This window comes from Triturus cristatus, chromosome 1_1 (assembly GCF_964204655.1).
Source record: "Triturus cristatus chromosome 1_1, aTriCri1.1, whole genome shotgun sequence".
NCBI classification, from domain to species: Eukaryota; Metazoa; Chordata; class Amphibia; order Caudata; family Salamandridae; genus Triturus; species Triturus cristatus.
In genome coordinates this window covers 463873918-463896174 of record NC_140579.1, presented here as the reverse complement: position 1 = coordinate 463896174, position 22257 = coordinate 463873918, and the positions used below count along the sequence as shown (strand labels likewise).

Below are 22257 nucleotides of genomic sequence, written 5' to 3'. Positions count from 1 at the left end.
TGCAGAGTTTTACCTGGAGGTGAGAGAGAGGGGGCTGCTACCACCTAGTATGTGAGAGACAGCGATGGTTCTGATCCCAAAGCCTGGGCGAGACCTGACTTGCCTGGCTTTAAAGAGGCCATTGTCAATGCTTATCACAGATGTAAAACTGCACTGTGATGTACTGGCTAACAGGTTACTTAAAGTGGTTGTTTCCCGGATCCATCCTGACCAAACAGGGTTTATCCCAGGTAGTGGCAATATCTATCGGCAGTCCTTAGAGGAATGGGGTTCAGCCCCAATTATATTCAATGGGTGTGACTGCTGTACACTGACCCGATTGTTGGGGTAAGTACAGAAACCATGGCTTCGAACTTGTGGCCCTTTAGCAGAGGAACCAGGCAGGGATGTCCAATTTCCCCAGTACTCAAAGTCTTTGCGGTGGAACGGATTGCATGTTGCCTGTGCACACGGCTGAGGCCCTGGAGAATCGAATTGGGGGAGCAAGTAAATGAGGTGTCCATCTATGTGGACAAAGTCCTGTTGTATCTAAATAAACCAGATAAGGCGATGTCCTTATTGCTGATGGAGCAGGATGGATTTGTGAGGTTTCATTGATCAGCTGCAGTTTGGCTTCCATCCTCTAAGTGGATTACCGCCTCTCTTTGAGCATGGACATATTACTTGTGTCCTTCCACTTCTGACATTTTTTGATCCAACTTTTTAGGTCGAGCCTGGGCAGCGTATGCGCTGCTCTGCGAGCCATGCTGTATTGGAGTATATACTTGAAGCCCCGTCCACTCTCTGCCCATTTTCGTCTTTGGCTTGTATCATTGTCTTGCTGACTTCTAATTTGTTATTAGGCTTGTTAGTCCCTCCTTATCTTATCTTCATATGTAACCTCCCATATGGACTGGCCATTTTACTTAGGTTGTTACACGATACGTCTTCTTTAGTCTGTAAGCACAATTTTCTTTAATGAGTTTCTCTTACTGCAGGAGGATCCCTCGTGCACAGTTGTGACCACAAGTTTGTTTATTTAACTCGTAGCAAACGGGGAGCTCTTCAGAGGCCATGGGAGACCGAGGGGTGCAACTCAGCAATGCCTTCTAGCATTTGGAATGCAATAGGCAGAGAGGAGTTGGCCTAATGGCTAGGGTAGTCGACCTCGAATGTGGGGAACCGGGTTAGAGTCTCTGCAATGATGCTGAACATCCTGTGATTCTGAGCAAATCACCTAATCTCCCCGTGCATAACATAAATAAATGTGTTTCTCATGTAATGCAACTGGTGCTATGTAAAGCACTCTGATACCCGATACCCTGTCAAGTTCGCACTATATAAAACTCAGTAAAAAAAAATTAAAAAGATAAACTAGGTCTTGCATTTGCGAGAGTTTAAGCTATTGGCATTGTATATAACAATGCCTTTTATTTATCTTTTAAAAACCGAAACATAAATAAAAAGCATTGTCATTTACAATGCCAATAGCTCAAACTCCCGTAAATGCGAGACCTATTACATTGCAGATGCTTGTTTTTTTTGCTTTAAGCACTCAACCAGAGTGTGACTTTTTCAGCAGGCCCCCTCACGTACTTCTCTTTCCTCTAATTATCCTTACTCAATGACATTCCCTCTTTTGTGTTGCTTGCTCTCCACTGAAGTCTGTGTTGTTGTCTGTCCCAGCCACACTGTTGTCTCTGGGCTTGCTCAAAGCACCCTCCACTCCATCCTCCCTGTTGCCTGGCAACCTTCCCTCCTTCTGCATTGAACATAAAAAAGCGATATGATGCGGCCAGCACTGGCTTTTTCCCCATCATCTATGTTACCAATAATAAGCATTTTACACTTGATCATGTAAATAAATCGCCCTTCTATTTATTGGATTTTAACGCCACCTTAGAGATTTATATCATGGTATTCTACACCAGCTTCTTCACCATCAGGGTATTCAGGGGCAAGCCATAGCCAAGCTTAAATCATTTACCACCCAGTTCCCAAGCAGGTAGGTAATCTTTCCCCTTTCCATCTTTCCAACCTCTCTCATGTAGACTCACCAAGTTCTATCTACTTCAATCGGCACATTGTCCCTCTTGCCTCTGTTGAATAAATGTTGTTTTGCTCATGCTGTACGCTGAAAATGCTGACGTAGTTTCCTCTATGAATATATATGGAATGCTCTACAGAGATTTCAAACTCTTATGGCTGCAGTAGCAGGGACCATTCTTCAACAGCCTATCTCTTTAGTCGCTTCCTCAAACTATGTGATCACCATCTGGAATTCTTCTTCAAGTGCCCAAGATTTATCATGTCCACACTAGAGGATGGTTTTTGTTGCCTTGCTATCAAAACACTGGAACTAATTTCCTGAGGGGGTGGTGTAGGGGGTGTGCAGAGTAAATAATAATCTAGCTTACAACCAGCATTTAGAAACCTCACTTTTCCCAGAGGTTTAACTTTCCACCGTCTTCATTGGCACAACTTTCCTCTGTTTGAGCTATTTTGTCCTTCCAACAGGACACCTTGATAAGGCATCAGCGTGGTTTTAAGAGGCATTCATTTGTTCATCTGTAACTACAAATCATCGATCAATAAGCTTTGAATTGTTAGAAGTTATCTCGCTTGACAAGGAGAGTACAACCAAAACATATTTAAAAGGAAAATGGTTACTTGCATGTAGGAGTAGTTTTGGAGCTTGAAGAATTTTCTATAATCACATGCTGTGCATTATTCCGCAATCTAGTGGTTGCGCCCTGAATTCTCCTTTGTATTAGTAGACCTTACCAACTCCTTTTTTTTTTTTATGGCAGGGCATTTAAGGAAGCTGGCTACGTATATACAATACCAAAATTCGGTTTGGTGTGCACAGAGTTCAGTGGATCCCCAAAGGCTTACAGAGGTAAAAGTAGATAATACCATACTCTCTATTTGTGGTAGTGTGGGCGAGCAGTAAGGCTTTATCAGAGGGTAGTATTGTGCATTTTAGATCCAAACAGGACTTGGTACAGGTAAATAGAAATGTACTTTTCAAGACAGATTGATCAAAACAAGCAAGCAGGATCAAAATTACTTTTGTTACAGGTTTGTAAAATATTTCAAAACAGTAAGTATTTGTCATTTCTTGGTGATTATTTTTTAGATTACTTTTTCTACTGAGTGATATGCCTAGATATCACACTGGGACATTTCCTCGACAAAGGTAAGCAAAACTGTTTTTCATTAAAACACAGTTACTTAGGATACCATAAAAAAACAACTCCAAACTTAAAACTGTTTCAGATGAAAACAGTTAATGCAATCCTATGGCGAAAAATTAGGTAATCAGTTTGCAGGTAAGCAATCAGTTTTTGGGGTTGAGTTTCAGAGTAAGAACAAGGGTTCCGTTAGGGTCAAGGATGTACTAAAAAATAAAATCACACTCAGCAGTATTAGGGCGGCCGGGTGCAGATTGCTTAGACCCAATGTTAGCCATTGGGCTTAGAGGGCAGTCGGTTGGTTACTGCTCTCAGGCAAGCTACAGGATTGAGGGAGCAAAGCTCCTAGGGTTAAGCTCAGGGCAAAGGGGGATCAAACGTAGCACACAATGAGCACCCACAGCGGCACAGGGGCAGCTGGGTGCAGGGTGCTGGATTGGCGTTGGGTGCTTTGTTGTTTTCAACGAGATATCTCCGGTCGGAACACACACAGCAGGTTCGGGCAAGGAGGCTTCCTGGAGGCGACTACGGGTTGGAGAGGTAAGTTGGGATGCAGGGGGTTGCCTGGATACCATCGGTTGGGCCACCCAAGGCCGTGGGGCGTCGGGAGCAGGGGTGTCTTGAGGCGTCGGGTTGCCTTACCAGCTCCGGTTGGGGGGACAATCCAGATAGAGGCTGCAGGCATCATTGGGAGGCTTGAGTTAGGTCAGCGACCACCAGATCCCAGGTCAGGATCGAGGGAGGGGGGGGTTGGGGGGGGAACCTCCTCGTACTGTTGGGCCACTCAAACCTGGGCCAAGGGCGACAGGGTCAGAGTGGCGCAGACTCGCGGATTCGGCCGCAGTCAGAGTCTGGTTCTTGAGCATGTCCAGTGCTCACAGGAGACAAAGTCTTTGTAGGGAAGGCAGGGCAGGGCAGGTCCTCCAGATTCTGGGGGGCTGCTGGTTGCACGACACGCCGGGATTCTGCTGGAGCACGTCGAGGTCAGGACAGGCCGGTAGGGCTGGGGCCAAGGTAGTTGGTGTCCTCCTCTTCTTCCCTCAGTACGGCTTTACGGGTTTTCTTGCTTGTCTAAGGAGGCAAGGTTCGGGGTTGCCCCTAAATACTAAATTTAGGGGTGTTTCAGGTAGGTACAGGTCGGGACCAATGTGTACCTTCTTTGGAGTGGGTACACCCACTATTAGGCCATCCTCCAGAAGTAGGAGGGCATACACCTCACTCTGGTTGGCTGGGTCCCCCCCCCCCCATCTTCAAGATGGCGGGGACTGAGAGTTGTGCTCCACCTCGCATCCCGCACATGAGGGGTGGGGTTGGCAAAGGTGGGCACACCTCTCCTCCTAGCTATATTTTCCTGCCGATTGTCCCTCCCAAAGTGGGGGTTAGAACCGGTGGGGGCCAGTTTGCTGAGAGCAGCAAATGGCTGGGTCAGCTCACAAAGGCAGCAAGCCTTTGAAGCTTCCTATTCGTGGTCCCTGCGCATCCTGGGAGAGGAGGCTTGGCACCTCTGCCCAGGCCATATAGTCTTCATGACTTTGCTGCACTTACAATGTCTAAGAAAAGACTTAGATGCTGTAGGGGTGCAGTGCTCATGCACTTATACCCCCACCAGTGCTATAGTGCACACAGCTAGAAGGGTGTCTTAACTATACCATAGGCATTGGGTTGTAGGCATGACACACAGATATGTGTACCATATCGACTCTTCACTTTTCTCTGCACCAAACCAGGCAGTCTGCATGGGTCGTGTATGTGTGTTGAGGTACATGGCCCCTAGGGGGCTGCACAATATGTGCTGTAGTCCTTAGAGTCCTTCCCTGGTCACAGGGCCCATTGTACCTTTTACAAGGGACTTACATGTGACCAGAGATTTGCCAATTGGGGGTTGCAACGCTACAGTTCTAGGGAAAGAACATAGGCCCTGGGTACCTGGCTAGCAGGAACCCTGGCACACTTAGTCAAAGAGCATCAACATCAGGGAAAAGGTGGGGGGGGAAAACCATGCAAAAAGGGCCACTTTCCTACACACCCCTCTCGACCCCTCGCCCCCAAAGGAAAGAGGATGGGACTATCCATTCCCTAGAGAGTCTTAATTGCCTGAGTGGAGGAGCCTGGAAAGTCCATCTGCATTGACATGGGCAGTCCCAGGTCTGTGTTCCACTGTAACGTCCATTCCCTTTAGGGAGTGAACCCCCTCAAAAGTTTGGGATTTTCTCCTTATATTTGCATTAGCCATTTGAGAGATCTGTGGTCAGTTTGAACTGTGAAGTGAGTACCAAACAGATAGGGTCTCAACTTCTTCAGGGACCAAACCACAGCAAAGTCCTCCCTCTCAATGGTACTCCAACACTGCTCCCTGGGGAGTAACCTCCTGTTTATAAAAGCAACAAGCTGATCTTGGCCATCATCACCGGACTGGGATAGGACCGCTCCTATCACTAGCTCAGAGGCATCAATCTGCATAATGAACTGCTTGGTGTAGTCTGAAGCTCTGGTGCTGAGCACATTGCCTCTTTCAGGGTGTCAAAAGTCCTTTCCCAGCTAACTGTCCAGTTAATCTTCTTGGGCATTTTCTTGGAGGTGAGTTTTGTGAGGGGTGTCACAATGGATCCATACCCCTTCACAAACCTCCTATAATACCCAGTCAAGCCAAGGAATGGCCCAACTTGAGTGTGGGTTGATGGAGCCTCCCTGCCCGAAATAGCCTGGATCTTGGGTTGTAAAGGTTGCACTTGGCCTCCACCAACAACAACAAGGTGGCCCAAGTAAAAAACTGTGCCCCGCCCTAGCCGGCATTTGGATGCCTGGATAGTTAGGCCTGCAGTCTGCAGGGACTGTAAAACGTTCCCCAGGTGGACCAGGTGATCCTGCCAGCTGGAGCTTAAGATAGCAATATCATCAAGATATGCTGCACTAAAGGTCTCAAACCTAGAAAGGACCTAATTCACCAACCTTCAGAAAGTGGCAGGGGCGATTTTTTTAAACCAAAGGGTATATAACATTATACTGATAATGCCCATCAGGTGTTGAGAATGCTGTTTTTTCTCTGGCTCCTGGGGCCATGCCCATTTGCCAGTACCCTGCACTTAAGTCAAAGGTAAGGAGGAATTTGGCTGCACCGAATTTGCATCAGCCATGGGTATGTGGTGAGCATCTGTCTTAGTGACAGAGTTGAGACCTCTGTAGTCCACACAAAACCTCATCTTTCTCTTTCCACCCTGTGGATGGGGTTTAGGGACTAAGACCACTGGGCTGGCCCAGGCATTCTCAGAGGGTTCAATAACCCCTAACTCCAACATTTTGCTGACTTAAGCTTTGATGCTCTCGCTAACTTGGTCAGATTGCTGACAGATTTTGTTTTTGACAGGTACAGTGTCTCCAGTGTCCACTTCATGGGTGCATCAGTTTGTCTGACGAGGGGTTAAGGAGAAGAGCCTAGTATACTGCTGTAAGACTTGCCTACAGTCAGCCTGCTGTTGGGTAGAGAGGATGTCTAAATATACAACTCCATCCACTGAACCATCTTTGGGGCTGCAAGAGAGGAGGTCAGGGAGAGGTTCACACACTGTCTCCTGGTCCTCATCAGAAACAATCAGCATGGTTATGTCAGCCCTTTCATGGAAATGTTTCAGGCAGTTAACATGGATCACCCTTTAGGGGGTCTTGCGTGTGCCCAGGTCTACCAAGTAGGTAACCTCACTTTTCTTTTGTAAAATGGGGTGAGGTCCACTATATTTGTCCTGGGGGGCCCTTGGGGCCACAGGCACCAAAACTCAAATTTTTGGCCCTAGCTAGAATTCCACTAGTGCAGCTTTTTGGTCACACCAGTGCTTCTGGAGCTCCTGGCTGGCCTCAAGATTCTTGAAAGCTTTTCGCATGTACTCTGCCATTCTGGACCTTAGGCTTAATACACAGTCCACAATACTTTGTTTTGGTTCTTGGAGAGGCTTCTCCCAACCATCTTTAAAAAGACAGAGTGGTCCCCTAACAGGCTGGTCAAACAGAAGTTCAAAGGAGGGAAAACCCTACTCCCTTCTGAGGCACCTCTCTATAGGCGAAAAGCAAGTATGATAAGAGGACATCCCATCTCCTTTTGAGCTTTTCAGGGAGTCCCATGATCATGCCTTTCAATGTCTTGTTGAACCTTTTAACAAGACTATTGGTTTGTGGATAATGGGGTGTAGTAAACTTGTTCTGCACACCACACTCAATCCACATGTGTTTAAGGTATACAGACATTAAGTTGGAGCCTCTGTATTACACCACCTCCTTTGAAAAACTTACCCTGGTTAAGAAACCAATGAGGGCCATGGCTACTGAAGGAGCTGTAGTAGTCCTAAGGGGAATTGCTTCAGTATACCTGGTGGCATGATCCACAACCACCAGTATAAACGTGTTTTTTGAGGCTGTGGGAGGTTCAGGTGGACCCACTATGTCCACATCTACCCTTTCAGAGTTAACCCCAACCACTGGTAGTGGGATGAAGGGGGGCCTTTGGGTGTCCACCTGTCTTGCCACTGGCTTGGCAGGTGACAAAGGAGCTGACAAACTCCTTTACTTTCTGGGACCAGTAGAAATGGCTGGCAAGCCGGTCCCAAGTTGTGGTCTGATCAAGTAGCCCAGCTAGGGGGATCTCATGGGCCAAAGTGAGTACACCTCTTTGTACATCTGAGACACTACCACTCTCCTAGTGGCACCAGGGTTGGGGTCTCTGGCCTCAGTATACAGGAGGCCCTCCATCCAATAGGCTCTGTGGGTTCCACTAACATCTCCCTTTTCCTGTGCAGCAGCTTGCAGCCTCAGGACTTCAAGAGTTGGAAAGGGCTTCTGTCAAATAGACAGCTATTCCCTAGTGGCCCCCCCCTGGGCTTAGGAGCTCAACCTGGTAAGGGTCAGGTTTCATGGGCTCAGTTCCCTCTGTGGCTGACAAGGCCTCACCCTGAGGAGAGGGGTCCTGAATCTTTAGCTGTCCAAAAGCTGGTTCACCAGTATTGTTGACTTTTCTATCGGAAGATTTGGCCATTCTTCCAGGCTCCAACACTTTTTTCCCACCCTGTGCTCATCTCTGTGCTCTAGTCTTGACACACACAATCTCAGGGATGTCCGGCATTGTATTAAATTCAATCTCAGCCCATGCTGAGGTCTCTAGGTCGTTCCAATGCAGACAAGCAGCTGCAAGCCTTAGAGAGACCACTACCCGTTTCAGGCCAGTAACCCTCCTGCCCCCCAAAGTGTGTGTCTCACCATGGTGACACTGGCACCTGTATCCCTCAGGGCTTCTATTCTAGTCCCATTGATTCAGGGGTAATGCAAATACAAGTTGGGAGGCCACACAGCTAAAGTGACAAACTCAACTTCCCCTTCTGTGACTAAAACAGCTTTAGTGTCAACCCTGATTTGCTCTAGGCACACTGTTCATCTCATCTGGAGATTGGCTACAACAGTACTAACTGGAGGAGGACTAGGCGTCTTCTTTTTAGGGCAAACAGCATCTCCAGTCAGGTGTTCAAACTTCTTACAGTTGAAACACCAGGACTTTTGAGGATCAAGATTTTTTCCCTTTGTACCTACCAGTGGTCTGAGAACAGTTCTGGGACTCCCCCCCCCGAACAGGTTTTTGGGGCACTTTAGAAGACTTGTGTTTTTTTCTTTGGGGTTCTCACCCCCTTTCCCCTGGGGAGGTTTGGTAATCCCTTTCTTTTGGTCATCCCCAGTGGCTATCTTTGCTACCCTGTCTTGACCCAGTGGTCTGCCTTCTTTCGCAATTCTTGGGGAGATTTTAGATCTAGGTCTACTAGATGATGATGCAACTTCTCATTAGTGCAATTACTTAAAATAAGTTTTCATAAAAAGATGGTAAAGTCCATTAAAATCATGCAAATTATTTCCAGTTAACCATTCATCTAGTGTCTTAACTGAGTAGTCTACGAAATCAACCCAGGACTGGCTTTGGGTTTTGTGAGCCCCCCAGAATTGTATCCTATAATCCTCAGTTGTGAGCCCAAAGCCCTCAATCAGAGTGTTCTTCATAAGGTCATAAGACCCAGCATTTGCTCCAGTAAGTGTCAGGAGTCTGTCCCTGCAGTTACCAGTAAACAGTTCCAAAGGACCCCCCCCCCCCCGGTGTGACTTCTTCACTTTTCTCATTTCACAAGCCCTCTCAAAGGCTATGAACCATTTGGTAATGTCATCACCTGCCTCAAATTTGGGACAATCCCTCAGCCCCTCCACTTACTTCCCCATCTGAGTGATCCTCACCTTGTTCAGATTGGTGGTCCTTAGCATACCCTGCCAAGAGCTCCTGGAGCTTTTACATGGAGGGATGGGACCACACTACAATGTTTTTGAGTTTGATAGAGACCTTATCTTCTTGAACTTTAAATGGAGGTAAGGGGGGGGGGGTGAATTCCTCAACCATTTTCTCCATTTCACATGGCAATTGTTTCACTAATAGTTAGGATCTTGTTAGGAGACTATAACAAATTCTAAAACCTCTTGCCCCTAACTATGATGAGTTTTTTAATTTAACTTAACCAAGGACCTACCAAGACTTTTTAGGAATTCGAAAACATTGTCAATCTAAAAATTACAAATTCTAAAGACAATTTAAGAGTTTTGTCATGTGATCAGGTGTTGAACAAGTCAGTCCAACAAATGCAAAGTTGTAGACCTCCCACCATCAATGTAGGAAGATGGCTCTGTATATACTTAACCAAAGTAGGGTATAGCGTGTACAGAGTCCAGTGGATCCCCAAAGGCTTACAGAGGTAAAAGTAGACAATACCTTACTCTCTATTTATGGCAGTGTGGAAGAGCAGCAAGGCTTTATCAGAGGGTAGTGTTAAGCATTTATTGTACACACTCAGGCAAGAAATGATGTCACACACAACGACTAAACTCAGACCAACCTGTTTGTATCAAAAATATTTCTTTAGTTGTATATTATTTTTAAAACAAAGCAGGACTTGTCACAGGTTAACAGAATTGTACTTTTCAAGAGAAATTGGTCAAAATAAGCAAGCTGGATGAAAATGACTTTTGTTACAGGTTTGTAATATAGTTCAGAACAGTAAGTATTTGTAAATTCTTGGTGATTAATTTTTAGAGTACTTTTTGGATGACTTTTTCTACTAAGTGTGATATGCCTAGATCTAACACTGGGACATTTCGAGACAAAGGTAGGTAAAACATTTTTTCATTAAAACACAGTTGCTTAGGTTCCCATACAAAACACAACTCCACACTTGAATGTTTTTCAGAAGAAAACAGTCAATGCAATCCTATGGAGAAAAATGAGTTTGTCAGTTTGCAGATAAGCAATTAGTCTTTGAAGTTGAGATTCAGGGTTAGAACAAGGGTTCCCTCAGGGTGAAGGATGTACTCAAAAACGATAATCAGCGGCACTAGGGCAGCTGGGTGCAGAGTGCTGTGGCCCAATGTTAGCCTATGTGACTAGGCGGCCGTTGGTTAGTGGCTGCTCTTGGGCAAACCACAGGGTTGAGGTTGCAAAGCTCTTAGGGTTAAGCTCACGGCAGAGGGGGATCTAAGTTAGCACACAAGGTGCACCCACAGCGGCACAGGGGCGGCCGGGTGCTGGATTGGCGTTAGGTGCCCTGTATTCAATTAGAGAACTCCGGTCGGAACAAACACTGAAGGTTCGGGCAAGGATGCTTCCTGGAGGCGACCACCGGTTAGATAAGTAAGTTGAGATGCAGGGGGTTGCCTGGACACTGTCAGTTGGGTCGCCAAGGGGCGTCGGGTTTCCTTACCAGCTCCTGTCGGGGGGACAATCCAGATAGAGACTGCAGGCGTCGTCGGGAGGCTTGAGGTAGGTCAGCGACCACCAGATCCCAAGTCAGGGTCGCTGGGGGGGACCTCCTTGTGCTGTTGGGCTACTCAAACCCGGGCCATGGGCATCAAAGACGGAGTGGTGCAGACTCGCAGATTCGGCCAGAGCCAGAGTCTGGTCCTTGAGCAAGTCCGGTGGTCACAGGAGACAGTCTTTGTAGGGAAGGCAGTGCAGGTCTTCCGGATTCTGGGGGGCTGCTGGTTGCAGGACATGCCAGGATTCCACTGAGGGAGGTCGGGACAGGCCAGTAGGACTGTGGCCAAGGCAGTTGGTGTCCTCCTCTTCTTCCTTCAGCACAGCTCTTCGGTCCTTTTTCTTCTTGCTTGTCTGAGTAGGCAAAGTTAGGGGTTGTCCCTCAATACTAAATTTAGCTGCGTTTCAGGTAGGTACAGGTCCGGACTAATGGGTCCCTTCCTTGGGTACACCCCCTATTATGCCACCCTCCACTGGGACGGGGGCATAATTCTCACTGTGGTTGGTTGGGTCCTCCTATCTTCAAGATGGTGGGGAAAGCGATGTGCTTCACCTCACCTCCCCCACCTGAGGGTTGGGGTTGGCAAAGGTTTGCACACCTCTGGAGGTTTGAACTGGTGGGGGCCAGTTTGCTGGGAGCAGCAAATGGCTGGGTAAGCTCACAAAGACGGCAAACGTTCGAAGCTTCCCCTTTGTGGTCCCTGCCTATCCTAAGGGGAGGAGACTTGGCACCTCTGCGCAGGATGTGCTATGTTTCAGGACCCTGAGAGCGGGAGGCTCTCGACCCAGGGGTCCAGAAACATGTCTGGGGGTGGCAGCTAGCGAGCAGCCACTCAGCCTGGACACTGAGGTTAGGTCATTTTTCAGGGGGTATCTCTAAGATGCCCTCTGCGTGCATCTTTCATTCAATCCCACCCTGGCATCAGTGTGGGTTTAATGTGGTGAGAAGTTTGAGTATTCAAGCAAAGCTAATATGGGGCTGTGGAGTTCATAATTACAAATTCCCAGACCCTACTCTCTTTATGGCTTTGCTGCACTTAAAATGTCTAATAATGGACTTAGACACTGTAGGGGTGCAGGTCGCATGCACCTGTACCCTCAGCAGTGGTATAGTGCACCAGATAGAAGGGTGTCTTACCTATACCATAGGCAGCAGGTTGTAGGGATGGCAAACAAGTATGTATGCCATATCAACGCTTCACTTTTCCCTGCACCAAAACACGCAGTCTTCAAGGGCAGTGTATGTGTGTTAAGGCACAGGGCCCTTAAGGGTGGTGCAATACGTGCTGCAGTCCTTGGAGGTCTTCCCTGGACACAGGGCACTTGGTACCCATGGCAGCTTTTACAAGGGACTTACATGTGGCCAGAGAGTTGCCAATTGGGGTTGCATAGGTACATAGGGATAGAACATAGGCCCTGGGTACCTGGTGAGCAGGAACCCAGGGCACACTTAATCAAAGAGCATCAACATTAGGCAACAAGTGGGGGACAACCATGCAAAAGGGGGCACTTTCCTACAGGCATCGACTGTCCCACCATCTTGTGCCTAATCCAGCCTCTCCGGACGTCATAAGCTTCCTCGTAAGCTTCCATGCGTGGTGACGATATTCCATTTTCTTTTCTCTCAAACTTTTTGTTCACTTCTGCTCGTTCATCTCCTGGGGAGGTGGGTGGGGTCGTATGTGAATCCAGAAAATTGTTCAAGCAGCAAAACTACTCCTGCAGGTAATAAACTATTTCTTTTTGCAGAGTGCATCTGTTCTGGATTAACATGCTGTGCATTGATTTTGTAGCGTTTTTTTTTATTCTTGTGGAGGTTGGGGAGGAGTTTGAGCTTGTAAATAAATGTTTTAGCACTTTGTCCCACGTGCGCTTCTTTGTGCATTTGTATGTCTATGCAATAGTGCTTTGTGAACATGTGCACTGATGACCAAGTGGCTGCCACTCAACGTCATGCAACTGTATATTTGCCAAAAAGGCTATTGTTGCTCCTTTCTTCTGTGTAGTGTGTGCTCTAGGCTTGATTTGTAGTTGTATGCCAGCTGATGTGCGACACATTTGGATTGTTTGCATTTGTATTTTTTTTTAACTGGTCCCCCGACCCCATGTTATTGTCTGCAACAGACACAAAGAGTTGTTTTCCTTCCCCAACTGATTTTGTCTTCTCCATGTAGTACAGAAGCGCTCTCCTTGCGTCTAGCATTTGTAATGCTCTTTCAGCTTGAGTCTTTGGCTCCTCGAAGAAACTTAGTATAGGAATGGTTTGGTTTATGTGAAAATGTGAGATGACCTCTGATAGAAGTGTGGGTCTGGCCTCATGACTATCCTGTCTTGGTACATTTCCATGTATGGGTCTTACTGTGAACACTCTTACTCTTCAACAAGATGTCATTGCCATGAGGAAAGCAGTCTTTAGTGTGACCAATTTTAAAGAGGCCTTGTGAATTGGTTCAAAGGGTTTCCTCATTAGTTGTGTTAGCAGTAAATTAAAGTTCCATGTTCGTGCTGGCACTCTTCTTGATGGGGCTAATCGTTTTACTCCTTCCAGTAATCTTTTGATTACAGGGGTTTTGAAGAAACTCCTTCCTAAGTGGCCTCTTGTGTGGATCACTACTGCTAAAAGTACCTTTAATGACACATATGTTAGTCTGCTGTCAAGAATGAGTTATCGTAGGACTGTAGTGTCCTGTGTATTGTCTTGTAAGAAGCAACATTTGTGGCACCATCTTGAGAGAGTCTTTTCCATTTAGCTGTGTAGCATTTCCTTTTTGGTGTTCTTGCTTCTCTGAGGATCACCATTGTGTTCTCTGGAAGACCCAGATGTCCAAACTCTCTGTCCTCAGGAGCTAGGCTGATAAACTTGGGGATTTCGGCCCAGGGTGTAGAACTTTCTCCCCTTGCATGGAGAGTAGGTCTTGTTACCCCAGTAGTTGCTGCATGTTGTCCTGAGCTATTTCTATCAGGTCTGAGAACCAGGTTTGCCTCGCCCACTGTGAGGCAATAAGTATTAGAGTCATTCGTGGCTTTCTGCATTTGTTGATTACTAAGATCATCAGTGGGATCGGGGGAAAAGCGCAAGCAATTCTCCCTGAGCCGTCTATCGACAGAGCATTTACCAAGGAGTGGTGGTGTGGGTGTCTGGACGCGAAGGATTAGCATTTTGCGTTCTCTTGAGTTATGAACAGGTCTATTTCTGGTGTTCCCCATTGCCTGAATATCTGTTTGAGTACTGTTTGATTCAGACCCCACTCATGTGAGGTGGTTGCCTGTCTGCTCAGCTTGTCTTCGTCAATGTTGTCTTTCGCTGGTAGATGTATTATTGTTATATTCATTTGTCACTGGCGGTCCTCCCCTCCAGATCTCTTGTGCTTTTTAAAGTACAAAGGATTTTGTACCTCCCTTTTTGTTGAGATATATCATTTTTGTTTTATTATCCATTTGGATTATTAATGATTTTCCCAACAGCTGTTTTTGAAAGGCTTTTAAGACTAGGAATACTGTTCTTAGCTTAGTACATTTATGTGTTGTACTGTTTCCTGTACTTGCCATAATCCTCAAATTTTAAGTCTCCCCAGATGAGTGCCCCAAATATGAGGTGTCTGTGGTAATGGTTACTGTGGAGGTTGGAAATGTGGACAGTCTTCGAGATTTACTCTGTTCCACCAGGTCTTCTCCTCTTGTACTCTTTGCGTGACAACCACTAGATCTTGCCCACTCCCAGTGGCTTGTGGCCATTGAGTTTGCACCCATTCCAGAATTGGTCTCACATGTAGCTTTGCATATGGTGTGAGAGGTATGCACAAGTTCATTTTTCCCAGCATTTTACCTAGTCCCCACTGTCGGAGACAGACCCTTCTGGTTTCGCGGAGTATCTTGCAGTAATGATAGTAACCTTTTCTCTCAAGGGTATGCTTTCGCAGGTGTTGAGATGATTTTCGCTCCCAGGAACAGTTTCTCTGTTTCTGGTTGGGGAGATGATTTTCTTGATGAGCCTAGATTGTGAAGTGGCAATATTAGAGTGTTTATGCGGTCATTGCACTGGTGAAGGGAGTTTCCTTTCGCCAGCAAGTCAAAATTAGTGATATACATGCCTTCTTAGATAAGCCCCTGCTGTTGCCAGACACTCTGTAAACACTCTGGGTGAGGATTTTATTTTGAAAGCCAGCACTTTGAAACGATAGTGTGTTCAATCCACCACAAATCACAAGTATGTTTTGTGCCTGCGATTCATTGGGATGTTTAGATATGCATCCTTTAGATCTATTGTTGCCCTAAAGCCTCTTTGTTGTAGTTTAAGTATGATATCCTGCAGCACTGTCATTTTGAACTTTTGTGCTTTTATGAACTTGTTTAAGAAACAGAGGTCTGGTAGAGGACGTAGAGATCACTCATGCTTCGGCATCAAGAAACATGTTTAGTAGTTTCCTAGGTTGATCTAGTTTTTGGGCACTCTTTCTATTGCCTTCTTTTGTAGCAATTTATTTTACTTCTTGTGGTAGTCAAATCAAATCAAATCAAATCAAATCAATCAGTCTTTATTCGATTTAAAAACAATCATAAAAGACACAAACATAGTACCTAAAAAACATACATTTCAATAAATACATTAAAATACCTTATTAAAAAACCTTGTTAAAAAAACATTAAACACTTCATTGGACTGACATATAGTTAAAAAGATTTTGGAATTAAAATTGTCCCTAACACAGCATAGAAATAGGGGAAACCCAGACACAGAATTCATTAGAGGCCATCAAGGGTACGCTTAATTGATTTTCTCCGCAATGCCCATGCCCAGCCCAGATATTTTGCCAATGCGACAGAGACTAATGCCAAGGAGCTAGTGCGCAAAATGCGTAATGCTACAGCGCAGCTCCTTGTGCCGAGAGATTTACACATTGGAGTAAGCCAAACACGTCTAGGAATGGAAAATGCCGGGCAAACAAACAAAAAGTGGGGAGATGTTTCAATCGCAGCTCCACATGCAGGGCACTGCAGTTCCGAATTCCTAGCCCACCTTCCAGTCAAAGATCTAAGAGGCAAAGAACCAGCTCTGAACTGGAAGTAGAGTTTTCTGTCACCCACATTAGTCACCACATCCCAGTATTGTTCCAGGCTGGGGAAGTCTTTGAACTCCAGAAAGTTCCCGGACATCCCTGAAGCTCTACTCAAAACCTGGGAATCAATTCTTTCCCAGTATGCTATTTTGAGAGAGCTTTTTGATGTAAACTGGGCAGTAGCTGGGTCAGACCACATCCCTTCCATACCCATGTCTTTTAAAGACTCATGCAAGTTCTTTAGCCACTCGATTTTATGAAAGACATCAGATTTTATAATGTCCTTGAGGCCATTGGCATAATGAGAAAGTTCCGGAGTAGTCCAAAGCCTCCGCCAGTATAAAACCGGACGGAGCCTTGCAATATCCTTGATGGACCTCCTGCCCAGATCATACCTAAGTGGGATCAGAGGGGTGCTCTGGGGAAGACCAGTTATACTACGTAGGAATTTGTGCTCCACACTTGTCAAAGTCGCTAGCTGTTCAAAACCCCAGAGCTCCGCCCCGTAGAGGACAGAGTTTAGGGCCTTTGCTTCATAAACTTGCAAAACCGGGCTTATTGGTTTAGTGAATGACCTGCTAAATTCCCTGCTCAGGGCACCAGTTATCTGCTTAAATCGCAGGGAGGCCATTTCAAGATGCCGGCGCCAATTATTACTATTTGAAATTTGCAATCCAAGATACGTAAAATTGGTTACTAATTCCAAGGGTTGCCCATTCATGAACACTCTTTTCCCTTGGAAGCTGCTGTGAGGGTTAAAGGCCATAGACTTCGTTTTTGCCACATTAACCTCTAGACCATGGTCAAGGCAAAACTCATCAAACAGGCGAAGGGCTTTTTGCAGACCATTAGATGTTCTAGATACGATTAGCGTATCGTCTGCAAACAATAGTATGGGGATGGAAACACCAGCCAACCTTGGAGCGTCCGTATTAACAGAAAGCATGAGTTCAACTATCCCATTGATATAAAGTGAGAAGAGCGTGGGTGCCATAGTACAACCTTGCCTCACACCACGCTCAACCGGGAACTCTGATGTAACCTCTCCCGCCCCACCCCACTGAATCCTAGCATAGTTAGACTCGTGGAGACGCATCACCATTGTCAAGATTTCCTTGGGGATACCTAGTCTCTCAAGGACTGCCCACAACCGATGGCGTGGAACAAGATCGAAGGCAGCCCTTAAGTCTACAAAAGCTACATAAAGACTGCCGTTCCCCAATGTCACCACCTTCCAAAGGAGCTGGACAAAGTAAAAGACTTGGTCCACCGTGCTGGTTAATTTCCGAAAACCAGCTTGGAAGGGTGACAAAATGTTATTATCATCGTCCAAACTTGCATTTGGTTCAGGACCATCCTCCCTACCACCTTCTGAATGGAGTCGATGAGGCTAATTGGCCTATAGTTTCCCGGGAGCGTCCTGTCGCCTTTCTTATATACAGGTATAATAACTGCCCCCCTCCATGATTTTGGGACTGGCGCGCCTACAGCCACAGCGTTTGCCAATAGGGTTATATACTGCTCCAGTTATCCTTATTGTGAAGAAAAACGTCCGAAGGAACCCTGTCCTGGCCAGGGGCGCATCCACTGGTAACTGAGCGTAGGGCTCTATTGTCATCTTGGATGCAAAAGGGACCCTGAGAGAAGAAGACATAATTTGGCACCCATGCAAAATTAAACAAGATGTTACAAGCATATTGAGGTTTGAAATATTGAACCCACTCTGCCTGTGAAACGTAATTAGAGGGACTATCAGGCCGCCCACCACTGCCCCACTTAAGAATGTTCCAAAATAACCGGGAATCTCGGGTATGGCAGGCGCTTTTTAAATCAAGCCAGCGTTGCTCATCCCAGTTTTTTTTGGCCGTTCTTACAGCTTTTTTATACGCTAGTCTGGCAAAACGGATACACTCCTGTCCACCATTAGACAGAGCTTTCACCAGGTTGGTCCTAGCTTCTCTACAAGCTCCATCATACCATCTATTTTTCTTAATTGGGGCCTTATTCATGTTCCTCAAGGGCTTCATAAAATAGGAACCTATTTCAGCAAACAACTTGTCATGACATGCAGTGACTTCAATGTTGCCGGGGTCACGGATTAGCATACCCTCAAGCTCAACAATAGAATCAACTAATTTGCTATCTATATCGGTAATGGCCAGGATGTTATGCTCGAGCTCCCCCCACTTAAGTCTACGCATATTAGTAGATAGAGTTACCTCAGATAGGCACGGGACCATTTCACTAGCTATTAAACGATTACTAGACCACCATCTGTGAGCTACACAGATAGGGTTATGGTCACTCTCAATTCTAACCTCAACAACCATGTCTAAAACTGGTTGCCATAGTTGGAAGCTACATAAAACATAATCAATCCTGCTAGAATGTCGACCATTGTCAAATGTCTTCGCCCCTTGTTTGTCACCTGGCGTTCTCCCATTCAAGGCCCTCAAACCGTACTCAAAACAAAGAGCGTTAGCCTGGACAATAGTCTCAGTCCACCTTTTAATTGGACTGAGATCAAGCACAGGTACTCCCCATAATTGGTCTTCCATAGCTTCATCGCCCCACCCAGAGTCAGTGTCTAGGAGCGGTTCGAAGGTGATATTAAAATCCCCTGCCACAACTATTTGCCTCCCACCTGAGTGCTGTTCAATAAGGGAAACTAAGTAAGCCAAAACCTGGGAGCCTGTCCTATTAGGGTCTCTCAGATACAGATTGTAGATATCCAAGTTACCCTGGATCCCAAGTGACACCCTAACTAATTGGATATCATCGGACCCAGTAGGTATTGCAAAAGCCTCAGGAAATATGTCCTGACGAACCCAAATTGCCAATCCTCCCTTTGGGCGTCCCCTTAGACCCGAAATTGCGGGGACATAAAAGTTCAGAAATCCCTGTAGGAACTGAGGCTCACAGGACCAAGTTTCCTGGAAGAGGCAGACATCAAAGTTGCCTATATAGGCTAACCATTCCGGTGAGTCCATTTTTGATTTTAAGCCTGCAATATTCCAGGATACCATAGACCCCCCCTCCCTTCCTCGGCCTTGGACGTGAACAGAGTGCGCACACGACTGGTCGTGTCCACACTGTAATTCCGCAGACAGATCAGGGGTTATTGCAACTACATCTGCTATCTCGTCCGCCCTGGTAACAGGGGAGTAACATAGATGTTGGTTAAGCTTAAGCCCTCCCACTGGGATACTTAGATTAAGAGGCGTAATAAGTGACTGCGTCCCAAGTGCCGGTCAGGCAAAAGCTACAGAGGAACACAGATCATTTGCTTCCCAATTTTCCAAAGCTGGACTAAATCCTACAGGAATATTGGGGTTAGCATTATAAAAAAAACCCTAAATCATGTACTCCAATTTTTGACTGGTCGCAAGCCAGTGGGGAGTCGCAAATATAATGCACTGTACGACTATCTCCAAAGTTGACAATAATGGAGTCCCCAGGGACGTCTTTGGGTCTTGGGCCTACCCAACTAACCCTTCTAGTAAAGAGGATCTTTCCATCCAAATGATTTGGAAGCGGTCTGTTCCTATTTAACCAGAACGTAACTTTGTTTTTTAGTTGTTGATATGATTCCAGAACACCTTCCTTTAGTTCCGGGACTCCAGTCAAAACAGCTACATAAGGAGTACAGGCAGGGGGCAGATGAATATGAGCCCTAGGCGATATACTGTTTTTAGCCCCAGGTTCCAAAGACCTTCCTTTTTTAGCAGACTTTTTCCCAGCATTAATACTTGACACACTCGGAAGGTTGTCTCCCACGTTATCAGCACATTGATTAATAAAATTATCAGTAACCTGTGCCTTAGGGAGAACAACCTCGGGTGTGTCCCCGGGCGCTACTTCATTAGCAGAGGATACCAGCGGGAGGATAGGGAGAGTAGAGGACACCCCTACAGGATTGTCCCTTGCCTTGGTAGCTAGTTTAATAACATTTTTAAGTGAGCAAAAATTGTCCAAAACAGTTTGTTCTAATCTATCTACCTTCTCACTAACTAGCTTAATCCTTTCCAACACAGGAAGTATTAGAGAACGGACCATTTTTTCTAATTCGAGAATCATATTACTCGATTGGGACTGGTCTAAATGGCAAGTAACATTCCCACTCGGAGATAAGGGAACTTCGCCCTGCATTGCCCCCATTGGAGATTTTCCCATAACATTAGGGTGTTTAGCCTTTCTCCCTCCCTGGGACACCCCTACTCGTTTCCTCTTAGCATTGGGAGGATTTACAATTCTTTTACTAGCCCTTGTCTGCGGATGGATTAAAGCAGATTTATTGGAAACGGGGGGGCTACGGGTTGTTGTAACAATGTCGCCAGAGTCACCCGGAACATCACACACAATACTACAGGACTGCGATGTAGAAGGACTGGCCCCAACATTCTCACGTAAAACTAGATCGCCCCCATCCTGGCCCCCTTTCCTCAAAGGAGATTTGGCCACTGCCAAAATTCGCAAGGATGAGCGTCTAGCTTGCGCTAGCTCTACAGACAAGCGTCGCTCCGTTATAGCAAGTTCGTGCTCTAGACATGATACAGCTCTTGTAATGAAATGGTCAAGAGTACCGGTCACAGACCCACCCCCACCGGTGCGTTTACCTTTGGATGCCATTTATACTAAGCATACAAAACTAGAGCCAATATAGTCGTTAACCAAAGGACAAAAGGTCAATTAAAAGATTATAAATTACTCCACCAGAACAAAATACTAGCAGTGCAAGATAAGCGGCTATAAGAAGATGCAACAAACACTTTCAAGTCCAAACGAAGTAAGTGCACCCTTCTACCTTGGGTATAGTGCCACAACAGCAGCGTTGGAGATATGGCCCAGTCCAGTCAGGAACGGTCAGAGACGGGCAAGGACGGGCCCGCCCTTGGCCCGGGCGCTGCCCGCGCACGTCCCGCGCTGCGTGATGCCTTGGGGGTTTATGAGCAGCCCGGGCGCTGCCTGATGACGTCAGCGGCAGGCGCCCGGAGCTGAGGATGCTGGGGCTTGTAGTCTTGGGGCCGTTTACCTCACGGCGGCGTCCCAGTGCACAAGAAGAGCGTCTCTCCCCTCAAGAAGCCGTTCCCCTCACGGCGAGCCTTCGTGGAGCAGGTATGAGAAAGTTCAAAAAGCGCGTCCTCTGGCATATGGATGTTGACGCCTCATCCCGTTGTATGATAGATAAAATGTCCTGCAGGATGTCCCATCTGGAGGCCTCTCAATCAGAGATCCAGTCGATAAGTTACAGCCCAGACTAACTCAGCCGGGTCCCGAGAACTTCAAAGGCAGGTACGCCACATAAAGAGCTGTCGTTTACAATATAATCGTCCCTTTAAAGAGAGCGGCTGCAACCGCGTTAAAACAAATGTTTAGCGGCACCAGCCGCTGTAGGAAAAGACTTCCAGCTTCACCCGCGTTAAAGCAAATATTTAGCGGCTCCAGCCGCTGTTGGTACACACTTGCGGTTTCCACCGCAGTAAAGCAAATGTTTACCGGCTCCAGCCGCTGATGGAAGACACTCGCGGCTCCTGCCGCTTGAAGAAGCTGATTGCGGCTCCGGCCGCAGCTGAAAGCGAGCTCGCGGCTCCTACTGCTTAAAGAGACGGATAGCCAGGTGTTTAGCACATAGCGCCTGGTGAGAGCAAGGTGCTGGGGTGTCCCAGTGCTGGGGTGTCCCTGGGCGGTGTAGCGCTCTGTCTGATCACGACTGGCCGTGTCCCAGCACCAAGTGTAGTTCCCCAGGCCTGTCCGGAAAGGCTGCCTCTTAGGAATAAGGCAGAGCGGTGCACACTGGTGTCCTGAGGTCAGGAGAGTTGTCAGATGCGGCAGCGCAAAAGCCCTGCTGGGGACACACGGATGTCCTCTGGGGAAAGCACGCCTGTGCCTTCCGGATTGTAGGACGTGGAGCGAGCGAGCCACACTCTTCGCCCCTGCCCCTCCGGTTATAAACACCCTCTTTCACTCCTGCTGCGTGGGTCTGTAGACCAGAAAATGCAGAGCGTTGAAAACGAGTTTATTTTACTTCTTGTGGTAGTCTGATTTGTATCCTCCTTTGTGTGGACCACTTTCTTTGGTCCTTTTACGGTGGTTGCTTGATCAGCTCTATACAATATCCAAATCGTATGATGTTGAGTATAAATTTCTCTGAAGTCAACTCCTCCACTCCTGGAATAAGTCCTTTAACTTCCCCCACCCACAGTGTTGT

The 22257-nt window shown here is 46.7% G+C and overlaps 1 protein-coding gene across 1 annotated transcript in view; it reads left to right on the top strand.

The window, feature by feature from the left end:
* Positions 1 to 22257, top strand: part of LOC146870428 (uncharacterized) — a 407076-nt gene that overhangs the window by 372486 nt on the left and 12333 nt on the right. The window contains exon 5 of the mRNA XM_085599673.1: positions 2790 to 2878. Within this exon, the coding sequence (XP_085455799.1) occupies positions 2790 to 2878 (89 nt within the window). The remainder of the gene's footprint in view (positions 1 to 2789; positions 2879 to 22257) is intronic.